A 22179-nucleotide genomic window follows, 5' to 3' on the forward strand; every position below is an offset into this window, starting at 1 on the left:
GCCTCAAACTCAGAAATCCACCTGACTCTGCCTCCCAAGTGCTAAGAGTAAAGATGTGAGCCACTACATCCGGCTCAGAATTGTCTTTATTTCTCTGGATACTAGGGTCCTCTTCTGGCCACACTTAGATCTGCTTTCATTGTGGCTAATGTTCTAGATAGCAAAGGACTGAGAAGGGATCTCCCAAATGTGTTGGGAGTGAAAAAGATAGCTGTGACACTGAGATCCACAGAGGCAAAGCACCTACTTTGATTCTTTCAAGACATCCTAGTTATTAATCAGGGTGCTAAGGGCATGGAACTGTAGTTGGCCTATAGGCCTCTGGAGTTTCAAAGTCCTCAAGTTCCACAGTGATGGATAGCAGATGGCTAGATCCAGAAGCTAACCCACCTGCCGATGTGACCCCTATTCTGCTCTGGGATATACACTTTCCGCACTTCACTGCCTAAGCCAAGGTTCCTGAACATTTTGCTTATCAAACTCTGACCTTCTGGACTTCCATAACTTCCTCACAGGGCTGCCTCCCAACCTTGAGCTGTGGCAGATTCAATGCAAGCTGCCTGTCTTCTGATTGGTCTTTCCCAAACATCCAACTTCAGCAAAACTCTGTTTTTTTTTTTTTTTTTGGTTCTTTTTTTCGGAGCTGGGGACCGAACCCAGGGCCTTGTGCTTCCTAGGTAAGCGCTCTACCACTGAGCTAAATCCCCAGCCCCAGCAAAACTCTGTTTTAAGCAATAGATTTTTCTCTTAAAATGACACCCAGCCCCTGACATCCAAGTCCTGCAGAGTGCTCAATCTGGGTTCCTCCACTGCCAGCTCATGTGTTAGAGAAGTTACTGCCTCATTTAAATCTGCAATGTGATTTGAGGTGCATGAAAACCATGGTCTGTCCCAAAGGGTAGGAAGCAGGATTCTAGCTTGCTTCACTTGGGCTTCCAGGATTGACTTTTGGAGACACTGTGTACTTTCCCTCTCCGTGCTGGGGAGCTTATGGTTGGAACTGTGTGGCTTGGCTTCCTTTCTGTGTTTTCCCATCATTTGTTCTGCGGTTCAGGCACTCTATCACTACCTGTGTGGATTTTGGAAGCTCCTTCTTGCTTTCCCTCTTGAGAAAATTCTTTTCTCTTATCCTGACTCTTCTCCTTAACTGAGCCACACAGCTAGCTTCTAGTTCACCATTTTATCCATGGTTCAGTTTGCTCGATCCACTTCTTCTCTATAAACATGAACATACATTGCAGACATAGGATAAGATTTCGCCAGGGTGCAATTCTTTCTACCATCACTATTTCTTTGAGCTTCACAGGTGGTATATACAGTGTCACTCAATATTTCGTAAGTTTTCATTTTTCCTCTCCCTCTCCCTCTCCCCTCCCCCTGTCTTTCTTTCTCTCACTGTCTTATGAATACACACACACACACACACACACACACACACACACACACACACACTTGAAAGCTAAGACATCCTTGGAAGGCCAGATATTATGTAAATTTAGAGGGAATTGAGTACAAACCTCAGTGCCACATCATCTGATAGGCTGAGAACTGTGGTCTGGAATCCTTTGATATTTTGTCACCATAGCCAAAGACTTTTAAAAATCAGAAAATGAACAGGAAGATGTGGGACACAAGGTGACTTTCATGTGCTTGCATTTCCAAGTGATGTTGTTGAGCATCTGAGTCTGAGTTTATACTCGTGTGTGTGTGTGTGTGTGTGTGTGTGTGTGTGTGTGTGTTCCTTTAAGAATTTGGTCGCACAAATGGGATCTCATAAAACTGCAAAGCTTCTGTAAGGCAAAGGACACTGTGGTTAGGACAAAACGGCAACCAACAGATTGGGAAAAGATCTTTACCAATCCTACAACAGATAGAGGCCTTATATCCAAAATATACAAAGAACTCAAGAAGTTAGACCGCAGGGAAACAAATAACCCTATTAAAAAATGGGGTTCAGAGCTAAACAAAGAATTCACAGCTGAGGAATGCCGAATGGCTGAGAAACACCTAAAGAAATGTTCAACATCTTTAGTCATAAGGGAAATGCAAATCAAAACAACCCTGAGATTTCACCTCACACCAGTGAGAATGGCTAAGATCAAAAACTCAGGTGACAGCAGATGCTGGCGAGGATGTGGAGAAAGAGGAACACTCCTCCATTGTTGGTGGGATTGCAGACTGGTAAAACCATTCTGGAAATCAGTCTGGAGGTTCCTCAGAAAATTGGACATTGAACTGCCTGAGGATCCAGCTATACCTCTCTTGGGCATATATCCAAAAGATGCCTCAACATATAAAAGAGACACGTGCTCCACTATGTTCATCGCAGCCTTATTTATAATAGCCAGAAACTGGAAAGAACCCAGATCCCCTTCAACGGAGGAATGGATACAGAAAATGTGGTACATCTACACAATGGAATATTACTCAGCTATCAAAAACAACGAGTTTATGAAATTCGTAGGCAAATGGTTGGAACTGGAAAATATCATCCTGAGTGAGCTAACCCAATCACAGAAAGACATACATGGTATGCACTCATTGATAAGTGGCTATTAGCCCAAATGCTTGAATTACCCTAGATCCCTAGAACAAACGAAACTCAAGACGGATGATCAAAATGTGAATGCTTCACTCCTTCTTTAAATGAGGAAAAAGAATACCCTTGGCAGGGAAGGGAGAGGCAAAGATTAAAACAGAGACTGAAGGAACACCCATTCAGAGCCTGCCCCACATGTGGCCCATACATATACAGCCACCCAATTAGACAAGATGGATGAAGCAAAGAAGTGCAGACCGACAGGAGCCAGATGTAGATCGCTCCTGAGAGACACAGCCAGAATACAGCAAATACAGAGGCGAATGCCAGCAGCAAACCACTGAACTGAGAATAGGTCCCCCGTTGAAGGAATCAGAGAAAGAACTGGAAGAGCTTGAAGGTGCTCGAGACCCCAAAAGTACAACAATGTCAAGCAACCAGAGCTTCCAGGGACTAAGCCACTACCTAAAGACTATACATGGACTGACCCTGGACTCTGACCCCATAGGTAGCAATGAATATCCTAGTAAGAGCACCAGTGGTGGGGAAGCCCTGGGTCCTGCTAAGACTGAACCCCCAGTGAACTAGACTATGGGGGGAGGGTGGCAATGGGGGGAGGGTTGGGAGGGGAACACCCATAAGGAAGGGGAGGGGGGAGGGTGATGTTTGTTCGGAAACCAGGAAAGGGAATAACACTTGAAATGTATATAAGAAATACTCAAGTTAATAAAAAAAAAAAAGAATTTGGTCGCAAACCTGGCAAGGTAATTTCTAAGGTATTTATATGACACTTATATGGTCTTATAATATTAATATTCCCATCATTTCTGCAATCCATTCTAGAACCATTTTCCTACCTTCATATGAGTTTGCCCTAGTTCAATGAGAAGCCTTCCAAGTCATTGCAATGATCTCATTTGTCTTAGCACCTACATTTTAAACTTAAGCTCTTTCATACCAGAGTTGCAATACTCTGAAAAACGTGCAGATGGTTAAAATTTCTCAATGATTATATATTTGATATTATCTAGAGATTACATTCGGTGTCTACTGAGCATGAAAATAATTTGCAGAAAAGGCCTACTTGCTTCCTTTGATTATTGTCGCTATGAGGAATGATGCGACAACAAAGGAAAGCCTTAGATTACGTTGTTATTTCTCCCAAAACTGTCCAAATACCATTTATTGTAGGAATTAATTTGTTTTCATTGTATCTTTTGCAACAACCTTTTTCATTTTTCAAATGAGAAATAGCACTCTTTGGTTCGGGATAATGTGATTGAAGAAATAGGAAAAAGAAACCTCAATTCTACTAATATATATTTATTCAGATATTTGGACTGTTTCCATCCTGTAGAAATAAGGGTTCATTTGTCCTGACCTCTTATCTTAAAACTGCTTCTGTGGATTCTCACGTTTGTGCCTATCCTCTTGGTAAATCGTTTTATCATGGTAATATGCTCAGTTCAATTGCCAATAGCACTGATGCTTCTATCAAAAATGTACAAACACATAAGAGCTGGGAGACAAATGAGATAGTTCCCAATCTTCTTTAGCCTTGCACACTTTGCCCCTGTGGAAAATATCCTTAGTATAAAGTATGTTCCAGACACGTCTGAAGTCACATCAGTCCCTCACTAGGCTGAACTCCCCTGCTCTACAGTGAAAGCAAAGCTCAAACAGTGGATCTTCAGCACCACGGACAGAGCTCGTTCTCCAGGGGATGTTTAACTGGCCTACTTCTTCCCTGACATAAGAGTGTTTATGTTTCTGGTTTGTTTGTTTGTTTGTTTGTTTGTTTGTTTGTTTGTTTGTTTCATTTTGGTAATCCCTTCTACTCCCTGCCTTCTGATTATCTGATTTTTCCAAATTTGACTTCTAACCGTTTAGTTCTGGAGAAGTCCTAAAAATTCCAACTGTCCCATTTCCCCTTGCCTCTTAATAACACTGTATGAATATGTATAATATATTTTCTTCCATGTTGTGTTATTTTTGTTTGTTTATATTGACAACTCCATTCTTCTAGCTAATCTCCAAAAAGGCTGGAAAGTTGTAACTGTGTTCATAATAAGATTTGTGTTTTAAAACATAGCAGGTTTAATGTATACGTATCTAACATACTCAACATCTATAAAATATATCCAGGCTGCCAACAAGTAAGAAATGAGGTAGATAGTTAAATCCACTGACAAAGACATGAGGGGATCAAGAAAATCAAAAGAAGCAGAGCAAAGCCACAGAGACTAGCAATACCCTTGCCCCATAGTCCTTATAGGCTTATAGGTAGAAGAATATTAGATGAAAATCTTACATTTGGTAAAGGAACATGCACTGGGCCACTAAGAGGCAAATTGGGGAATATAAAGTTGTGAGCCTACATTCTTGCCCATCTGTAATTTTGAAATAATTCCTCCTGTTCTCTGAATTTGATGGGAAGCCATAGAGAAAGAATGTGGTCTATAATAGCCAATCTCCATGCACAGCACAAATTGGAGGGGAAACCCAGAAATACCTGTACATATATAACATTGTTGGGATCCACATTAATACATGTCAAAATATCATTAAAAGAATGTAAACTTTAATTGAACTCTAGAACTCACTTTTCCCAGTATTCACCAGCTGGTACTCCTAGCAAGTAATTGATTCTCCAGTCTCCTGCTTAAACACTGTACCTTCTTTCAAGCACCAAAGAGAACCACTTTCTGTGGGATCCCTCACTCCACACCACTCAAGCAGTAAATCAAACAATATAAGTTCTCCATTGTTGAATGCTTTGGCAAAAATGAAGTGCTTTCAGAACAATATATTCAGCCCCATATATGAACAGATCACCTCACATTCTACTGAAACCTCTCCTTGAATCCATTCTATGATTTAGCTTTTGAAATTCTCCTTGATTGAGGTTGAGAATGATCCTTAAAGTCTGGGAACAGCCACAGTGCTGTGGGCTTTTGACAAATCACCTCAGCTAAAAAGTGCAAGCTCATTTTCCTTATTCATTCATCTGTTCTTGCCGAGGAGAGTGGCCAGGTCCTCCTTGTACATGTCTCCCTGGAAAATGAGAGGAGAAGTAATAAGGGCACCTTGAAGAGACAATGCAATTATACATAAAGCGCTGTGGGTGGTGGTGAAAACTGGGATGATTTTGCCATCTCATGCGGAACTTGGGACAGACAGGAGTCCTTCCTCCTTCCTTTGCCAGTTAAAGGAACATGAAGATTCATTCTAACGATTATTTTTATCACCACTTAATCCTGGTGTTTACATACTGTCCTAGGACAAATGACTAATAGCTTCCATTAATGAAAATCAAACCTGGATCTGGGTATGGCTAAAACCCATCAGCTGAGCAAACCTCCCATCAACAAGTCAACAAACTAAATTGGTGGCACGCAGCCAGTTGAGAGCTACAATGGCTATTGAGCTCATAGGAAGGAATGATCCTTCTTAGCATCCACAAAGAACATGCTGCTCCCTCTGGTCATCAGGTAGAGGATGTGGAGGACTACACTGTTTCTACAGCTTGAGCTTGATTTTAGTTAATACCTTTCAGTATAGTTCTGCACCATAAACTATCTCTTACCCCACAGTTTTACCCATATCTGACGAATGGATGTTCTCATGACATCCCTGGTTTCTGTTAGCCTAATATCTTTAATCCTCCTCAAGGGAAAAGTCCCTTATTTTTCCTTGGCATAAGCAAACATTCTCACTTCTTGTGGTTTAGTGTAAGCTGGGGTCAGAAGTGTATTCAAAGAAACAAAGACCCCATATGCAGGCCTATCCAGATAACTGATCCTAATCCTCGGATTCTGTAGTTAGTGAAAAGTTGGTTACATTCGGGAAACAAGCGAATGAGCTGCTCATACAAAATTGTGTACAAGTTTTTGTATGAAAGAAGCTATTTCTTCTAAAATAATACCACAAAGAAGGGGAAAGACTCTAAAAGTAAAAACGAAGAACTCTCTTGATCCAGCTGTCACTGAGCCTGTCAGCATAGCTTTGCACCATTCCTTTTGCACAAAACTATAATGTAAGAACATAAATTTGTAGTAGCTTAGCTGATTTCTATGTTTTTGCATAAGCGCACTTCAATAATCCATGCACCATCACACCTGTAGTTGGTATTTTTCACAATGTATGAGATGCCTACAGCAAAGAATGTTAGTCTAAACATGACCTTAGCCACGTTCTAATCAAGTAATCTTCATCCCAGGTAACACAGGGTGTGGTGACTTACTTCTAGCTGACAAAATAATTTAATGCCAAAGTCCAAGGAGCCTTCACTTCTAACCTCAGGTTTTTCCTTCTTTGCATCTTCCTTCTTAACATCTCTAGGATGTAGACAGATTTATACCGCATGAATGTCTAACTATGCTCATGCCTGCTGATTTTGTCTCCTGGAAATCTTCTGTGAGTGGCTTTTCAGCAAAATGCTAGACAGTTGCAAACATTTTTACCAACCAAGAAGGGACTAACTACCAACCTGACTATTTTGTGCTATTAGCTATGAACATTTTTCTGCCTTTCTTTGAACGTTTGTATTCTGGAAGTCTGTGTTTGATACATTTATATCTTTTCTAATAATTTACAGAATATGCCCTCTGTACATGTTTCTAAAATATCTTTGGTTAAACGTATTATAAAAATATCTCTGTGGGGGTTGGGGATTTAGCTCAGTGGTAGAACGCTTGCCTAGGAAGTGCAAGGCCCTGGGTTCGGTCCCCAGCTCCAAAAAAAAAAATGAACCAAAAAAAAATCTCTGTGGCAATATGAAGAGATAAGTATATAGGTCGTTGAAACAAGAAGTCCCCAACTCAGGTGACTTTAAGAGCCAGGTGCAGAGTGTAACTGTCACAAATGCTAAGCATTGGTGATGCAACTGGCAGCACAAACCCAGTTTCATGGAATGGGCAGGATCAAGAGCCACTAAGTCAAGCTAACTGCAACTACAGCCAAATCGTTGCTGACATCAGAAGCTCCAACCTCAATCTTCCAAGAAAATAATCAACTTTTAAGAGGTTGTGACTATTTTGGTTATCATTGTGATCCACAGAAAACCTCTCCAGGAGGAAACCACCAGTATGTTACTTCTGGAACAGATTTGTGCGTGGTGGGGTGTACTATTAGAGATTCAGTACATTGTACAGCCATACCACTCGGAACAGGCTTTGCTTTGTCCAGTCTTGGAAATAAACAGGTTCGGGCCTATAAGCAGTTGAATGGGAGAAATTAAGTACACTCTGAGTAGGCTCTGTACTAACAGACTTTTAGTACAAATGGTTTTGTTTTCTTGCAGTGAACCTAAGACCTGCAGCCTTGCTACCTAAGGACTCCAGTCCTGAACAGAACTGTGAAGGAGAAGACAAAGCTACAAAGTTATTATAGATTGTTTCAGATGGTTAATTCTAGAAAGATCTGTTTGTAAAGATGTGCTTTTGGTTTATTCTCTTCTGAATTCTATGAAGGTAAAATAGATATTACATGATGGTGTTTCCCAAAATAGATAATGTCATATTTTTTCAAGTCATGACAGGATAGAGTGATTCAGAGGAATAAAAATGGTATATCTGAGGATACCACCATAAGGTTGAAACACCTTCCAACATAATAAATTACAGTAAATGTCAATTATATGCTGAAACTGATCATACAAATTGATTCTAAAAAGTGAGCATATTCAGGTCAAAGCCAAAAGTATCCTAAAACGTTATTTGAGAATTGGTCTTAGAAAAAGCTATGTTTGAACTTTTGTTTTTGTCTAAAGTTTTCTTCTGAGGAGCCATTTTGTTCTTTGTGGATTATTTACCTGTTATAGGTAGTTTGTGGATTATTTACCTGTTATAGGTAGTGAGGTACCTCACAGGGAGGCTCCCCATTAAAGGCGATTTCCATAATCCTTGAAAGAGTGGATTGTGGGAGATTCCCTGCATTTCTTTAAAGATCAAGAGAAAGAAAGGGGAAGGAACACGGGTGGAGAATTCATGAATAGCTAATCACTTTCTACAGACAATAAGCAACATTCCAGTGAGCACTAAGAAATAGCTAATTAATTTTCTAAGTGAGCAAACATTATTCTGTAGTCCTCTAGACCTGGGGAGGAATCTAAAGACAGTGAATAGCAACATGTTTTTAATTTTCCAAAGAAGATTAAAAGAAACCTTGGTCCTCCTTGTTTAGCTCCTTCAAATATTATCAAAATAATAGAGGCTAAATTAACAGAAGAAACCATTTTTTCAACACCCTGGAAAATAAGACAGCAAGTACCTTTTGTTAATGAAGAGTTGATTAATCTGAATAAATCTGAGGATTTGTTGAGGAAGCTGCAAAGTAAACACCACCTGAGACTCTCTGGACTGACTGCTTTCCTGACATAAAATGCTTGATGAACTGCCGTGCATTCCCCCCATTGTATTTATTTAAGATGACTTAGAAAACAAAAGCCGTCTGAAGATTCTCAGCTTAAAGAAAAATAGACTTAGATCATTTAAGGAAAAACCATTAAATTGGTAAAGAAAGATATCGGGATTTGAGAGAAGAGCAACGGCATCCCAGTAGTGTGTAGGCATGAGTGTAACCTGAGCATGAGTTATACGTGCCAAGTGCCTGCATCTCACATCACAGCAGGTGCACCACACCACAGAAAAAATGTGGTGCAAATATTAACTGGGATAGGAACATAGGTGACCAGAATGTGGCAGAAGCAGAGAAAGCAAATAGCTGTTTGAGGAAATCTTGAGAATGGGTAGGTGTAGCAAAACAGGAGAGACAGAGGTGGCAGGAAGAATCTCCGGCAAGACATGATAGCACAGAATGTTAGCAGAAAAGCCCTGCTCCAATTGAGGTGGCGCTGTTGCATTTGAAGGGTCAAATGAGAAGCACAAAAATGGCAACACACTTTGGTTGGAAAAGACTGTTTGTTTGTTTGTCTGTCTGTTTGTTTGTTTTTGAAATTGATTATTCTGTAACCTAGATTGGCCTTCAAACTCACAGTTGCCCTGCCTCCAATCCAAACTGCTGAGATTAAAGACATACACCTTCTGTCCAGACCGACAGGGCTCTACTTAAATTATGATTTTAAGTCATACATGCCTATTTCCCTCCTGGTTACACTACAGTCTGTGTAAGGAAAATCGACAGCAAAATTAGATTTCTTCTCCAGTGGTCCAAACAATATGCACAGGTCCAGAAGTCCCTCCTGGGGATGGCTTTGCCCTGTTCCCCATCCCTGGCACAGCAGAATTTACTTGACTTGATAGTCTGTGGCTCTAAAATCTTCACCCCTAGAGAAATATGAATACACCTGGATGGGAAAAACCCCAATCCTGTCCCAGGTAGTGCGTGCATGTGTGTGTGTGTGTGTGTGTGTGTGTGTGTGTGTGTGTGTGTGTGTGCGCGCGCGCGCGCGCGCGCGCGAGCGCTTGTAAAATGGAAATATTGTAGTCATTGTAAAATATCTTCAACAAGAGATTTGGGCTTGGTGGCACATACTAGCCACCAATCTATGTTGTTGCTACAGCTATAACAGAAAATAAATGAAAAGACTCAAAGATCTTAATGGTTTTCATGTCTGATACTGACTATCGACACCTGTCAGTTATCTTCTCAAGTCCACCAGCTTAGGTACATCTAGGAAGGACTGGAGGAGGTTTGTAGGAAGTGACCTCTTAGTCATTGCAACACTGTCAACACCCCTGGAGCTAAGAATTCTTTACACCACATTATGGGCTTTAGCTTCTCTGAAAGCACAGTTTGGGATCTAAGGATGCCGAAACTCAGTTTCCACAGGTGGAGAGGCATGGGCTTAAAGAGATTCAATGGTTTGGCCAAGTGGCATCCATTGACAGGCACAGCAGAACTTGCAGTGGTTTCTGGGTCAGCCCTCAGATATGTTAATGCTACCATCCTATCTCCTTCTCTCTCCATTGGCTTTCTCTGTCTAAATCTAATGCTATTAGAAAAGAGTTTGGGTAATAAGACTTCTCTAGAAGAGCAAATTTGTGCACACTGAAGGTGTGTTTACATTTCAAATACCAATCAAATATTTCCATGCATTTCCTCCACTGGCTTATGGTACCTTCGTGCATTAAAAATTTAGCATTTGCATCACAAGAATTCTGTTTCCATTTTTCTGTGCTGACAATTTTGTGATAGATTGTACACTACGTAAACCACTCCAGACCTCAGGGCATTCGAACGCTGGCTCAGCAGTTAAGAGCACTTATTGCTCTGGTAGGGAACCTTCTTCCCATTGCCAGCACCCACACAGTAACTCCAGAGGGTCTAATGCCTTCTTCTTGACCTCAGTAGGTAGCAGGCACACACATGGTATGCATTCATACATACACACATGCAGGCAAGAAACTCAAATACATAATTTCTTTTTTGTTTTTTGCAAAAGACAACAAACGTCAGTCAGTTACCCGGGTTTTGCTCAGTCTGTATCTGGTTTTATAGCTTTAAGTATTTAAATATAGACTCACATCATAGTCCACTTGCTGTCGCTGTAACACACTACCTCAAACTGTGTGAATAATAAAAAGATTTCCTGAGCTCCCAGTTTGGGATATTAAGACGTCCGAAAGCATGGTACTGGTGTCAGGTCGGGGTTTCTCGCTGCACCCTAACCTGATAGAGAGCATCCGGTAAGGAGATAAAAGTTACTCAGGTAAAGTGTGCTTGTATGGCAATGTCACTTCCCCCTTCCCACTCCCACTGAATAACTCATTAATCTAAAACTGGAGTAATCCACTCATGAGGGCAGAGTCCTCATGATCCCGCCCTCTCAACAGACCTACCACCTCCCCTCATCGCCACCAAGCGAATCAAATTTCGATAGGATTTCCTGGTGAGATTCCATGGTGGTAGATTGAGCACACACTGGCATTTCATCCTCGGCGTTTATTTAGGAACTGAAGCATCGCTCATTGGTTCCAGAGAAATTAATACATAATCTAAATAATTGGTAATTTCAGAGAGATTTGGCTACATTGGCACTGCTATTTCCCAACACCTATAATCTTCTAAATTGACTTATTTAATGCTCTTCAGATCTCTTTTCTAAAGGCTTAGATTCGTATCTCTGTGGCTGCTTTTGAAATGCTCTCCCCAATGGTGATTTATCTAATGTAGTGTTCACATCCGATGCCATTTTTCTCAAATGACAATACAGGAGTGGAGGAACCATGTGGTTATTCTCCACACTAAACCACTACTTTGGTTGAAACTGTGGGTGAAACGTAAGGAACACAAAGGCAGAGGAAGAGTTGAAGGCCTCTGGGTAAAGAATCTTTGTGCTATAGCCAGATGAGTAATGTGGTACAACATAGTGGTAAAAAGAAAGCATTCTTGGTAGAGATGAACTAACGTGTGCAGCTCCAAACTGAGACTTCCAGGCTGATCTGCTGTTTCATTAATAAGTTTCTAAAACCCTTGCTCCCACTCTGGAATCCTCTCTACCAAACCTTTCCAATGCCTCTCCTGGTTGTCTGAAAGGAATTCAAACACAATAAATGATGTAGTACGCTGAAGGCTACAGTGTGATAGAAACCATCTGCAATGCTTGCTCTCTAGCAATGTTGGGGAACAGCCACGTCAGTGAAGACCGTGAGCCTTGTGCTCTAAGCAAATTCGTGTCCACCAATCCTGTGTCTCCTGTCTACACTCTGACTGTGGGCTAAGGAGGAGTGGGTGGGTGTGGTTGGATGTGGTATGCTGTGCCAGTGTTACAAACTCAAGTTAGCTAGCCTCTCTCTCTCTCTCTCTCTCTCTCTCTCTCTCTCTCTCTCTCTCTCTCTCCCTCCCTCCCTCCCTCCCTCCCTCCCTCCCTCCCTTTTCCTAACTCTCTTTCCCAGGAAAAAGCATCTTCTTGATTATCCAATTTATGGCAGGATTTTTTTAACTTCGCGGCTAAATGATAAAAAACGATGTAAAATATACCCCATAATAGCTAAACACTTGCATTACTTAGAGCAATGGTTCTTGTGTCCTTACAGCAGAACGGATCTACTTCCTCACACTATAGCAAGAAGGGGGAAGTCAGACCTCAGCAGTTAACTGGACCTGGTCAACAGCAGTCCCCCTGCTTACTCAGCCTGATTTATCATGTAGGCAAAGACTCTTAGCAGGAATCCTGACCTAGAGCCTGGGATGGGTGACTATACCTCCTTTAAACTCTCACATTCTTGGTCCTGATGCAGCCATAAACCCAGAGTCTGAGAATCTGTCTCCCAGCTTAAGCATCACGTCTCCCTTGGCAGTCTTGGGATGCAGGTGCAGCTTTGACTCTGGAGGAGTCTCTCCTAATAGCCATCGCTGGTGGGGGGAGGGCAGTCCGGACTCCCGCTGGACTGCCAGATGTTTAGTTTCTGGCCTCCTTGGAGCAGGAGGAAAAGAACAGAGAGAAAAAGCTCCTTTCTGCCCCCGTGAGTCACCTCTGGAAGGATGCTCTTCCCGGCCTGGGATTTGCCCAAAGTGGAGGGGGCGGGAATGATCAAATTTGCTTTGTTACTGGGAGAAAGGGAGAGAGGGGTGGAGAGGGAAAGAGAGGAGAAAAAAGTCAGAGGAGGGAAGAGAGGAGAAGGGACAGAAGAGTAAAGAGAGGAGAGTTGTTTTGCAGCTGAACACTAGCAAAGGAAGAGCAACAGGGAGCGGTCGGGGCGCCCGCTCCCCTCCGGGCCTCTGAAGCGGCACGCACGGTAATTCCCTTCCCGGAGCTGTGCAGATTTCCACAAACAATGACATCACCGGGCGCCGGCGGCGGGTGGCAGCGGGGGGATTTTCCTGGGCGCGCAGCGGCCGGGCGGAGCGAAGCCGCTCCGGGCTGGCGGGGGCGCGGGCTTGCGGCGCCCCCGGGGACCCGGGCAGCTATCTGGGCAGGGGAGGGCGGGGGCGGGCGGGGGCGGGTTCGGGGCGGCCCGGGGCGGGGCCCGCCGATCCTCTGTCCTCCATTGGCCGCTGGCGGGCGCGCGTCACCCGGGCTGGCGCTCGCCTCCAGCCCTCTGGAATTGGAGCCGAGGAGGAGCTGAAAATGCAGATTTAGCATCAAGCACAGACACACACTAGCTCTTTCTCTCGGGTACACACAGCTCCGCACATTCGCACCCCTGCCAGTCAGCCGGGCTGCGCGACTCCACGGCTTCCCTGGCAGCCAGCTGCTGGTGGACAGCGCACAGATTTGCTGTTTGCCAAGCTTCTCTTCTGCCTCTTTTGCTACACAAAGATTTTTTTAAAAAAGAAAAACAGAAACAAAAACTACATACCTATTTTTTATTTGCATCTTCCCTCTTCTTCCCCTGCTCCACCACCCTGCGCGCCTCGCAGCCCCACTTTTCACTCCCAAAGAAGGATGGAGGGCGGTTGTGGATCTCAGTGGAAGGCGGCCGGGCTTCTCTTCTGTGTCATGGTTTTTGCGTCTGCCGAGAGACCGGTCTTCACGAATCATTTTCTTGTGGAGTTGCATAAAGACGGAGAGGAAGAGGCTCGCCAAGTTGCAGCAGAACACGGATTTGGAGTCCGAAAGGTAAGATTTTTTTTCCCCATGCATTTCACACGTTGTTTCTAGCGGAGGGACAGCCTTGCGCAATCTCGTTGCAGATTTGCAAGTTTTGTCTTTTTTATGCTATGCAGTTATTCTGCCATCGGTTCTCAAACACGACATTGCCTCCGGTGATCTTTCATGGGTTATGTAATTAAAATGTCCTTCATCTGTATTAGAAAGGTCAGAGAAATAATTTGTTGGTGTTTGACTTGGGGGCAAAATAGGACCGCACCTTGCAAAGGATGCTGTGCGTCCCGGCTGCTGTCCGAGGTACCAAGTTCTCCAGCCTGCCTAGGGACAGAGGGATAGAGTCCAGAGCAGCTGGGCTTGACGTCGTCGGCTGCTTTTCCAGGGAAGTCACCCAGCCCCCCACGCCCCGGAGAAAGAATAGTTTCCCACCGACATGGCTCAACGATTGAGCGTTGCAGTTCACCTCAGTTTTCCGATCCACGCCTAGAGGATTTCCCTCCCAGCGACTTCAGTCCCTGCTTTCCACCACCACCACCCCCCCAGCGGACAAGAGCTTTGTGACTTGGAAACATGGACGGAGTTCTCTGTCCAAAATAGTGCTGAACTTGTGCGTTTTGGCCCCTCCCTGCGACCTCCCACTCCCGAAGCGCACTCCTGTTTGGAGAGTTCTTATTTTGCTTCTGTAGGACACCGTGCTGTCAAGAGATAGATTCTGAGGGGGATTCCCCGCCGAAAAGTCGAGGTGTCCTCTCCTAATGTGTGGGCAGCCAGCGTGGTTTCCCCCAGAGAGCACGGGGATCCCCATTCCAAGAAGTTGTCCAAGTTGAACAGTTTGGATAAGGTTTCGAGCTTTGGGGCCTTTGGCAACCCCTGGAGAAGTTAAGGTACTCGTTCTGGAGAGAACAGAGGAGAAGAATGCATTTGTCAGGGAGTATGCCTGACCTGTTTGTTCTTCCTGCGAAATATCTGTATCCCAGATCTGGAGTGTCCTTAGGGGACCTGGCACCGCTAGGGGAGAGTGAGGATCCAAGGAGAAGCCAGACTGAGCGGAATGGAAGGTCAAAGGATGCAGCTTGGTACCCTTGGGTCGTCCCCTCCCTCCTGATCCTCCAAGAAATGAGGCTTGAGAGAGCATTGGGTTCCCTCCCTGGAAGGTTCTCCTCTGTTAGAACTTCCTTTGCCTCTTGTCGGGTTCCCAGCCACTAGGACGACTCCTTCAGGAGCGCAGGGCTCTCCCGCCTACACTCACCAGCGGCGGCGCGTATTCTACCTCATCTGTGTTTGGCAGCGAGTTTCACAGAGGTCCTGAAAGAAGCGCAGGTCTGCGGGTGGCGCGCAGGCGGGTCTCACACAGAGAGAACTAGTTGCTCCCAAGAAGAGAAGTGTGGGTGGAGCAGGGGAGACCAGGCTCCTGCTGATAGAGCAGTCTGCTGGCCTCCCCGGCCCACGGAGACTGCTTCCAAAAGACATCTAACCCTGAAACAAGCGGACACCCCGCTTCACCCGGCTCCCCTCCCCCAAAATATGTGGCAAAATCTAGCGTCCTAGCGCCATTGGCTATGAGTGATTATAGTTAGCTGATATCTGACAGTGAGAACTTTTGTGTGTCAGAGACCTTGCATACTTCCCTTTTGAAAAAGAAAGATTTATCTCATTATCGTGTGTGTGTGTGTGTGTGTGTGTGTGTGTGTGTGAGAGAGAGAGAGAGAGAGAGAGAGAGAGAGAGAGAGAGAGAGAGAGAGAGAGAGAGAGAGAAGGCTGGCAGAGGCATTGAATTCCCTGGAGCTGGGAGGTAAACTGCTCCATGTGAGCCCTCAGAACTGTATGCACCCTTAATTGGTGAGTTCTCTCTCTCTAGCCTGCTTAAATACATTCTTATTTAATCTCAACAACAGCAAGAATGCTTTTGTTGTTAGAAAACCCTTGCTAGGCATTGACAGGGCTTTTGAGGCTGGGCTAACTTACAAAGGGAAGAGGCAGCAAGACCTTTAATTCTTCAGTACCTATGTTCCCCTACCTGTGGGTGCCTTCTGTGTCAGCCCTTTCTGACAGGAAGGCGGACCCTGTCTGTGGCAATGTTTTTCCATCTCCTTTTCTTTCCCCCTTGAAAAACACATCCTTGGGATCTGATGCTAAAAACTAAACCAAAGGAAGGTATAGCCAGGCCAAATAATGGCTACTAACCTCATCAATTTCCAATAATTTTTTTCCTAATGGCAATGAATAACTCAATGAGCGCTTAACAGTTGTGATGGAGAGATTGAAGCTAGGAAGTATAGAGGTAATCTTATCGTTTACCAGCAATTCGGGTAGACTTTGAACCAAAGGACACATGTACTTTGGGGATGACTATTTCTCCCTATTCCATTCTTTCTTGGAGAGGAGGTCACTGATTTTGTATTGCAATATCAAGCTGCAATTAGGCTTTTGCTGTGGTGTCTCTTTTTGCCTCTCCTTATCCTCTCAGATAGTACCTCCTAACCAAATCCTAGACTTTTGCCGATACATATTCAAGGGCTAATCTGTGTAGGACAAGGTACTTCTGCCTGAAGAAGCTTTGTGGTGCAATGCACAAAGAGATCCAGTCCTCCAATCAGCCCTCTTTTCCTTCTCCTGATCTACATGATGTTGATCCTTCAAGACCTGGACCTAAATCTTGCCTGATGCTATAGCCATGAAGAGCTTTCCTTCTCCCAGCAATCCACAAGGCAGGAACTGCTGCCACCCTCTGTCCTATCCTCAGTCACTTGTGGGAAGTCAAATGTTCAGAGCCAACATCCTCTGAATTCCTGATTTCCTTGACTTATCCAGCAAACCGCTGTGCCCAACAGCCTTTAGAGAATGTAGTCATTTGACTCTGTTTTTCAGGCACTCTTCTCTCTTGGTCCCATTGCACTGCTCTACACTTGTCCCAACTTTCTATCATGTATTTTGCATTTTAGACTCTAAGACATCCTTCTCTGTGGTTTCTCCAAGCCTTAGCGGCCCTCCTAATCTTCTCTGGCTCAATGTCAGCTATGAAAGATTCATACATACATACATAGTTATTCATACATAGGAAGGGGCAGGGATGCAGATGAGGGGAGCCTTCTGTGTTACAGGGTATCTCATCCCCACCTTACAAAATAAGTAGAATTGCGAGCATCAACCCTCAGATGAAATCCAAAGCTCTAAGATATTAAGTAACTGCATTGTATTGGCAAAGGAAATAACTCAACTATAAATCCAAATTCCCTGGATTACTAGCTGTTTCCAGGAAGCCATCCCTGACTGCCAAGAACTTTGCTTTGGAGGTAGCATTTTGAAAATGTTTTTTGAAAAGAGTTTTTTGCCTTCCCTTTCCCATTCTTCTTTACCTGTGCTATAAGTACCATTTGTTTACTATTTAGATATGAACATGTGCTGGGCATGAAATCCTGGGAAAGGTTTTATTCATGATTTAATGATTTCATCACTAGAGGACCAGGTAGAAAGCAAATATTTATGTTTTCTCCAGGAAATCGAGTCAAATACCTGTCTTTTTTTCTATTTTATTTTGACCTTGTCCTCACCCAAAACCATGTCCATCAAGATGCTATGTACAAGGAACTCAGTGGTGACAAATCTGACTTCAAATAGCACCTCCCGCTTCTCAGAACACTATTTTTGACTCCTCTAAAATGGAAATAAAAAATTACTTGTCAAAATAATGAATTCCATATCACAGTTTCAGCCAATTGTGTGTGGGAAGAAAATTGAGCAAAATAAGAAAAGAGTAGAGTTCTTTGAAGAGTTAATATTTTCAATATTGCTAGGCCATTTTTTGTTTTATTATATGTTTGAATTTTTATGGATGGAGAGCTAACTCTGTAGTGTTTTCATAGATAATATTGCATGATCATTTTTATATGTGTAAGGATATTTCAGTTCTAGAGGTGATATACTAGTAATTGTGCTACCAGGTAATAAAAATAAATTTTGGATCATTGTACTTTGTGGATATATAATTTAACATATCACTTTGGGAGATACCAGAGCCCAGCTGGTTCTCCATATCCAGGTGGCTTCATATCTGCAGACTCAACCAGGGGTGGGGGAAAAACCCAAGGTGCATCTGTACTGAACAGATATTCCTTAGCTTGTTTCTCCTGATTTGTTTACTATTTACACAGCATTTACACTGTATTAGGTGCTATAAGTAAGTACACATTATTTATAGTACTTAAAAAGTATGTGTGTTGACTGTGTACAATTTTATGTATAAGAGAACAAGCATTTCGAATTTAGGCACCAGGAATGCTGGCGCAAGCCCCCAGTAGATACTAATAGGCAGCAGTGCATGTAATTTGGGTAGACACGAATGTGCCTTTCTGTTAGAAATTACTAAACTGGAGTCCACGATTTGTGCATATACTTGTTTAGGGAGTAGCATTAGATTTCTATTGCTATGTGTCCAGGTGGGGTTTCATTGCCAACTTGACACAAATAGGAGTCACCTGGGAAGAGTAAGTTTCAAATGATGGAACTTCCCAGATCAGATTGGCCTATGACCAGTTCTGTTGGAATTGTCTTGATGTTTGATTGATGTGGGAAGGCTCAGCCTACAGTGGAAGGTGCCACCCCCAAGGAATTACTAAGTTGTATAGGAAAGCTTGCTGAGTATGAACACAGGAGCCAGTGAGCAGTGTTTCTCCATCAGTTCTACTCCAGTTCCTCCTTGAGATCCTTCCTTAGTGTCCCTGAATGATGGATGGGCTGCAACCTGGAATCGTAGGCAAAATTAACAATTGCCTTCCTTTGGTGGTGGCGTTTATCACAGCAACAGAAAGCAATCTAGAACGCTGTGAAACGACTCCCTATGACATACATCCTGTAGAACTGAATTGTCTGGTAGGTTTTAGTAGAGTCCTTTGCTAAAGTCCTCAAAAGATAAAATTAAAGCATCAGCCAATGCCCTCACCTATAACCATGATCAATAAATAACCAGATTTTCAGAAGCATTTTCTTCCCTGTGGATGTAGACCTGGAATCTTCATTTCCTCATTGGCTGCTGTTTGGAGAAAGGCTATGCTCTTAGAGGCCACCTTCATTGACTCACAGCAGCCTCCCTTCACAGGTCTTCACACACGTTAGCCATTCAAATATCTTGTTTGGAAAGGCTCTGTCCCTTTCTTAGGTCAACCTGATTAGCTCAGGGCCACCATGATAATTTATTTTCTGATTTGTTTTTCTGAAAACCAACTGGTTTGGTAGCCTACATATGTTTGATTACTACCTCCAAAATTTTGTAATATAAGCACAGAAGTGAAATCTATTAATAGTCCCACCTCACACTGTGTTACTCAAGGGAGGAGATTATAATAGAAGTACGAAACAGAAGTCTTGAGGTACATCTCAGACTTTGCCTACAACAACCAAGCAGCCACAAGGTCTCTCAAAGCAATTTTGACATTTTACATTTGACCAGCAGTGCATGGGGGCTCCAGTTACTCCACTCCCTTACCAGCCTTTGATATCTCACACCTCTTTGATATCTCAACCACTCTTGTGGGTATGTGGTCATACCGCCTTTCAATTTCCACTGCAGCTTTACCTGATGAACACCTAAAGTGAAATGTCTCACAACATATTGTGACTTGGATACTCTTTCATTCAACATTTATTCATAACTGCTCAGAGGGCTAAGAATGAGAGACTAAGGGTTCAGCCCTAAATGAGACATCTATTTTAACACAACCATCACTGAGGCTCAGGGAACACCATGGAAGGAGATAGGGCAAATATAAGAGACACGTGATGGGAAGAAGTGCTGTGAAATGCTGTCATAATCCTGAGCTCATGACAGTTGTGGTTACTTGTATGAGACCTATATGAGATCAAGCCAACACAAATTTCATCACAGACCTGGTAGATAATCTCCAGGCCTCTATTCCTTAACAAAGGAGCTATAGTCAGTGGATTGGCAGTTGCTGGAGTTGGGAGAAACATTCCTTTTTGAAGATGTAACCTCTAGTAGGTTTCTTACTCACCAATGGATGACCCCACATACATGTACATATGAAGAGCAATAGCTGGATTTAACGAGTTATCACAGACAAACAAAAAAATTCATGAGTACAGGAGGGGACTTGTTGTGGGGGAAATTCAGAGAGCTGAAAGAGGAGAAATGGGAAGTAGATATCATATTTCATTGTATACGCGTATAATATTTGGAAAAAATTAAAAGCACTATTTAAAATACTATTGCTGCAAAATCTGATGTAGTGTGTGAAGGATCTGAACACAGTACTTGGTGCATAGAATTAGGCCATCTTTTATTGGTAGTGTTAATAATCAATGGTATAGTGGCACCCTTTTACACAAGGAAGCAGTCATGTGTTGAACTTTCACAAGATTTGCAATAGATTAGGGAAAAATAGGCCACCACCCAATAACAACCCATCTGTGGACCAGCAATAAAACCAAGATATCCATGAAGTTAGTTTATCACAGACCATGGTAATTGTTGCAGCTGGCTATTCTGGCCTCCTGAGAAATTTTAACTGGCTAGCTGCTTTAGAGAGGAGAATTATTTCCATGAACTAGCTAACCCAGGCCAGTGGAGACCCACTTTCCAGAAAGATACCTATAGGAGCAGTTGAAACTTTAATTGTCAAACTCACCTCCCCCTATCTTTGAGCTTCAGTAAATGTACATCTCTCAATGTGGACTGTAGACAACTGTCCGCCTGTAACATTTCTAACCCATCTTGTGTAAGCAGAAATAATATATCCTGTCTTTAATGTCTCATGCCTGATGCATTAAAAAACAGCCCATACCAAATGACTCTTCATGTTCTTTTTCTTCTGGGGCTGAATGATATTGAGAAGATCAACTTTGAAAGTTAAATCATGACAGTAACATAGTCACAGAATGGAAGGAGTTCAGATTTCTCATTGCTGACCCTGCAGATTTTCCTTGAGTGAGAAATGAAATGTTATGGTAGGGCACTGAGATTTGGAGGCTTATCTTTAGAGCAGTCAGCACTACCCAGGCAAATATCAGCATTCCCCAGGTTAATGTGCTATCAATAAATATCCCCCTTTTATATTGCTAGACTCAGCCTCTAACCTTACAACTCAGCCAAGCCAAATTACAACAAAAATAATCTCCCAGAGCCTTTCAGAGCTCCTGTCGGATGTCCTTATCTCATGTTGTCAGTGAACTCTCTAAAAATTTTTTAATTTGTTTTCTCTAGAAATAACAAAAAACTCTCTCAAAGATCCATCCTGCTACTGCATCTAATAATGCTACTCATAATAGAGGCTCAATGTGCTCTTCTTCAATAATGAAACTCTTGGACCACAAGGTGATAATTTGGCCATAAGCACACAAAGAATGTGCTAGAAGAAGTGTGGTTCCAGAAAACTAGCCCTATAGGATCCTTTTCTCTGTAAGAAAGAGTTCAGCCAGGAAGTAAAAGCAATTGACAACCATCAAGTGAGCCATTCTCACACTTCTGTTTCCCTACAATTCCCAACTTGAGAATTAACTGGAGTGAATTGGAGGACATCTTTGCACAGAAAACAATAAAATCTGTGATTAAAGTATGACTGAACACAGAAGGGGAGAGGGTGGTGCTTCTTTTCTCGACTGAATGAAACTGGAAATATAGATCTATTTCAGGACCTCTTAAGGCTATAGATCATGCTATAGAACACAGTGATGACTGAGATTACAGTTGAGTTTGCTGTAATTCTACTTGCATCCATAACATCCCAAAAAAGCCAGGTTTTACCAAAAATGGCGGGGGAGAAGCTTAAGTTTTTTCTCCTGTTTTATCTCACATTGGCACTCAGATCCATTATTTGGGAAAAAAAACTTTACTGTACTTGTACAGTTTCATTTTCTATCTAAATAAAGTTTTTCCCTGTGACAGTAAAAAAAAAAGAGGTATTATAGTTGACTTTCTTTGTTGAAGTGTGTTGGTAGTAAATTCCGTTTAGTGATTTACAAGATCACAAATGGATAAGGAGGCAAGAAAGCACAACTGAGTTAATGCTGCTATCCTGATGTGTATGAACAGGTGAAACTAATATAAAAATAATGACATTGATTTGTCAGATTATTCCAGAGTTGTTAATCCCAAAGTTAATTTGACCACAATGTC

The 22179-nt window shown here is 42.7% G+C and overlaps 1 protein-coding gene across 1 annotated transcript in view; it reads left to right on the forward strand.

Annotated features, from left to right (window-relative positions):
- The first annotated feature begins 13567 nt into the window (after positions 1 to 13567).
- The window catches only part of Pcsk2 (proprotein convertase subtilisin/kexin type 2), a 302691-nt gene continuing 294079 nt past the window's right edge, over positions 13568 to 22179 (forward strand). Inside the window, exon 1 of the mRNA NM_012746.2 lies at positions 13568 to 14063. Within this exon, the coding sequence (NP_036878.1) occupies positions 13890 to 14063 (174 nt within the window). The 5' untranslated portion in view covers positions 13568 to 13889. The remainder of the gene's footprint in view (positions 14064 to 22179) is intronic.

Source organism: Rattus norvegicus, chromosome 3 (assembly GCF_036323735.1).
Source record: "Rattus norvegicus strain BN/NHsdMcwi chromosome 3, GRCr8, whole genome shotgun sequence".
Lineage (NCBI taxonomy): Eukaryota > Metazoa > Chordata > Mammalia > Rodentia > Muridae > Rattus > Rattus norvegicus.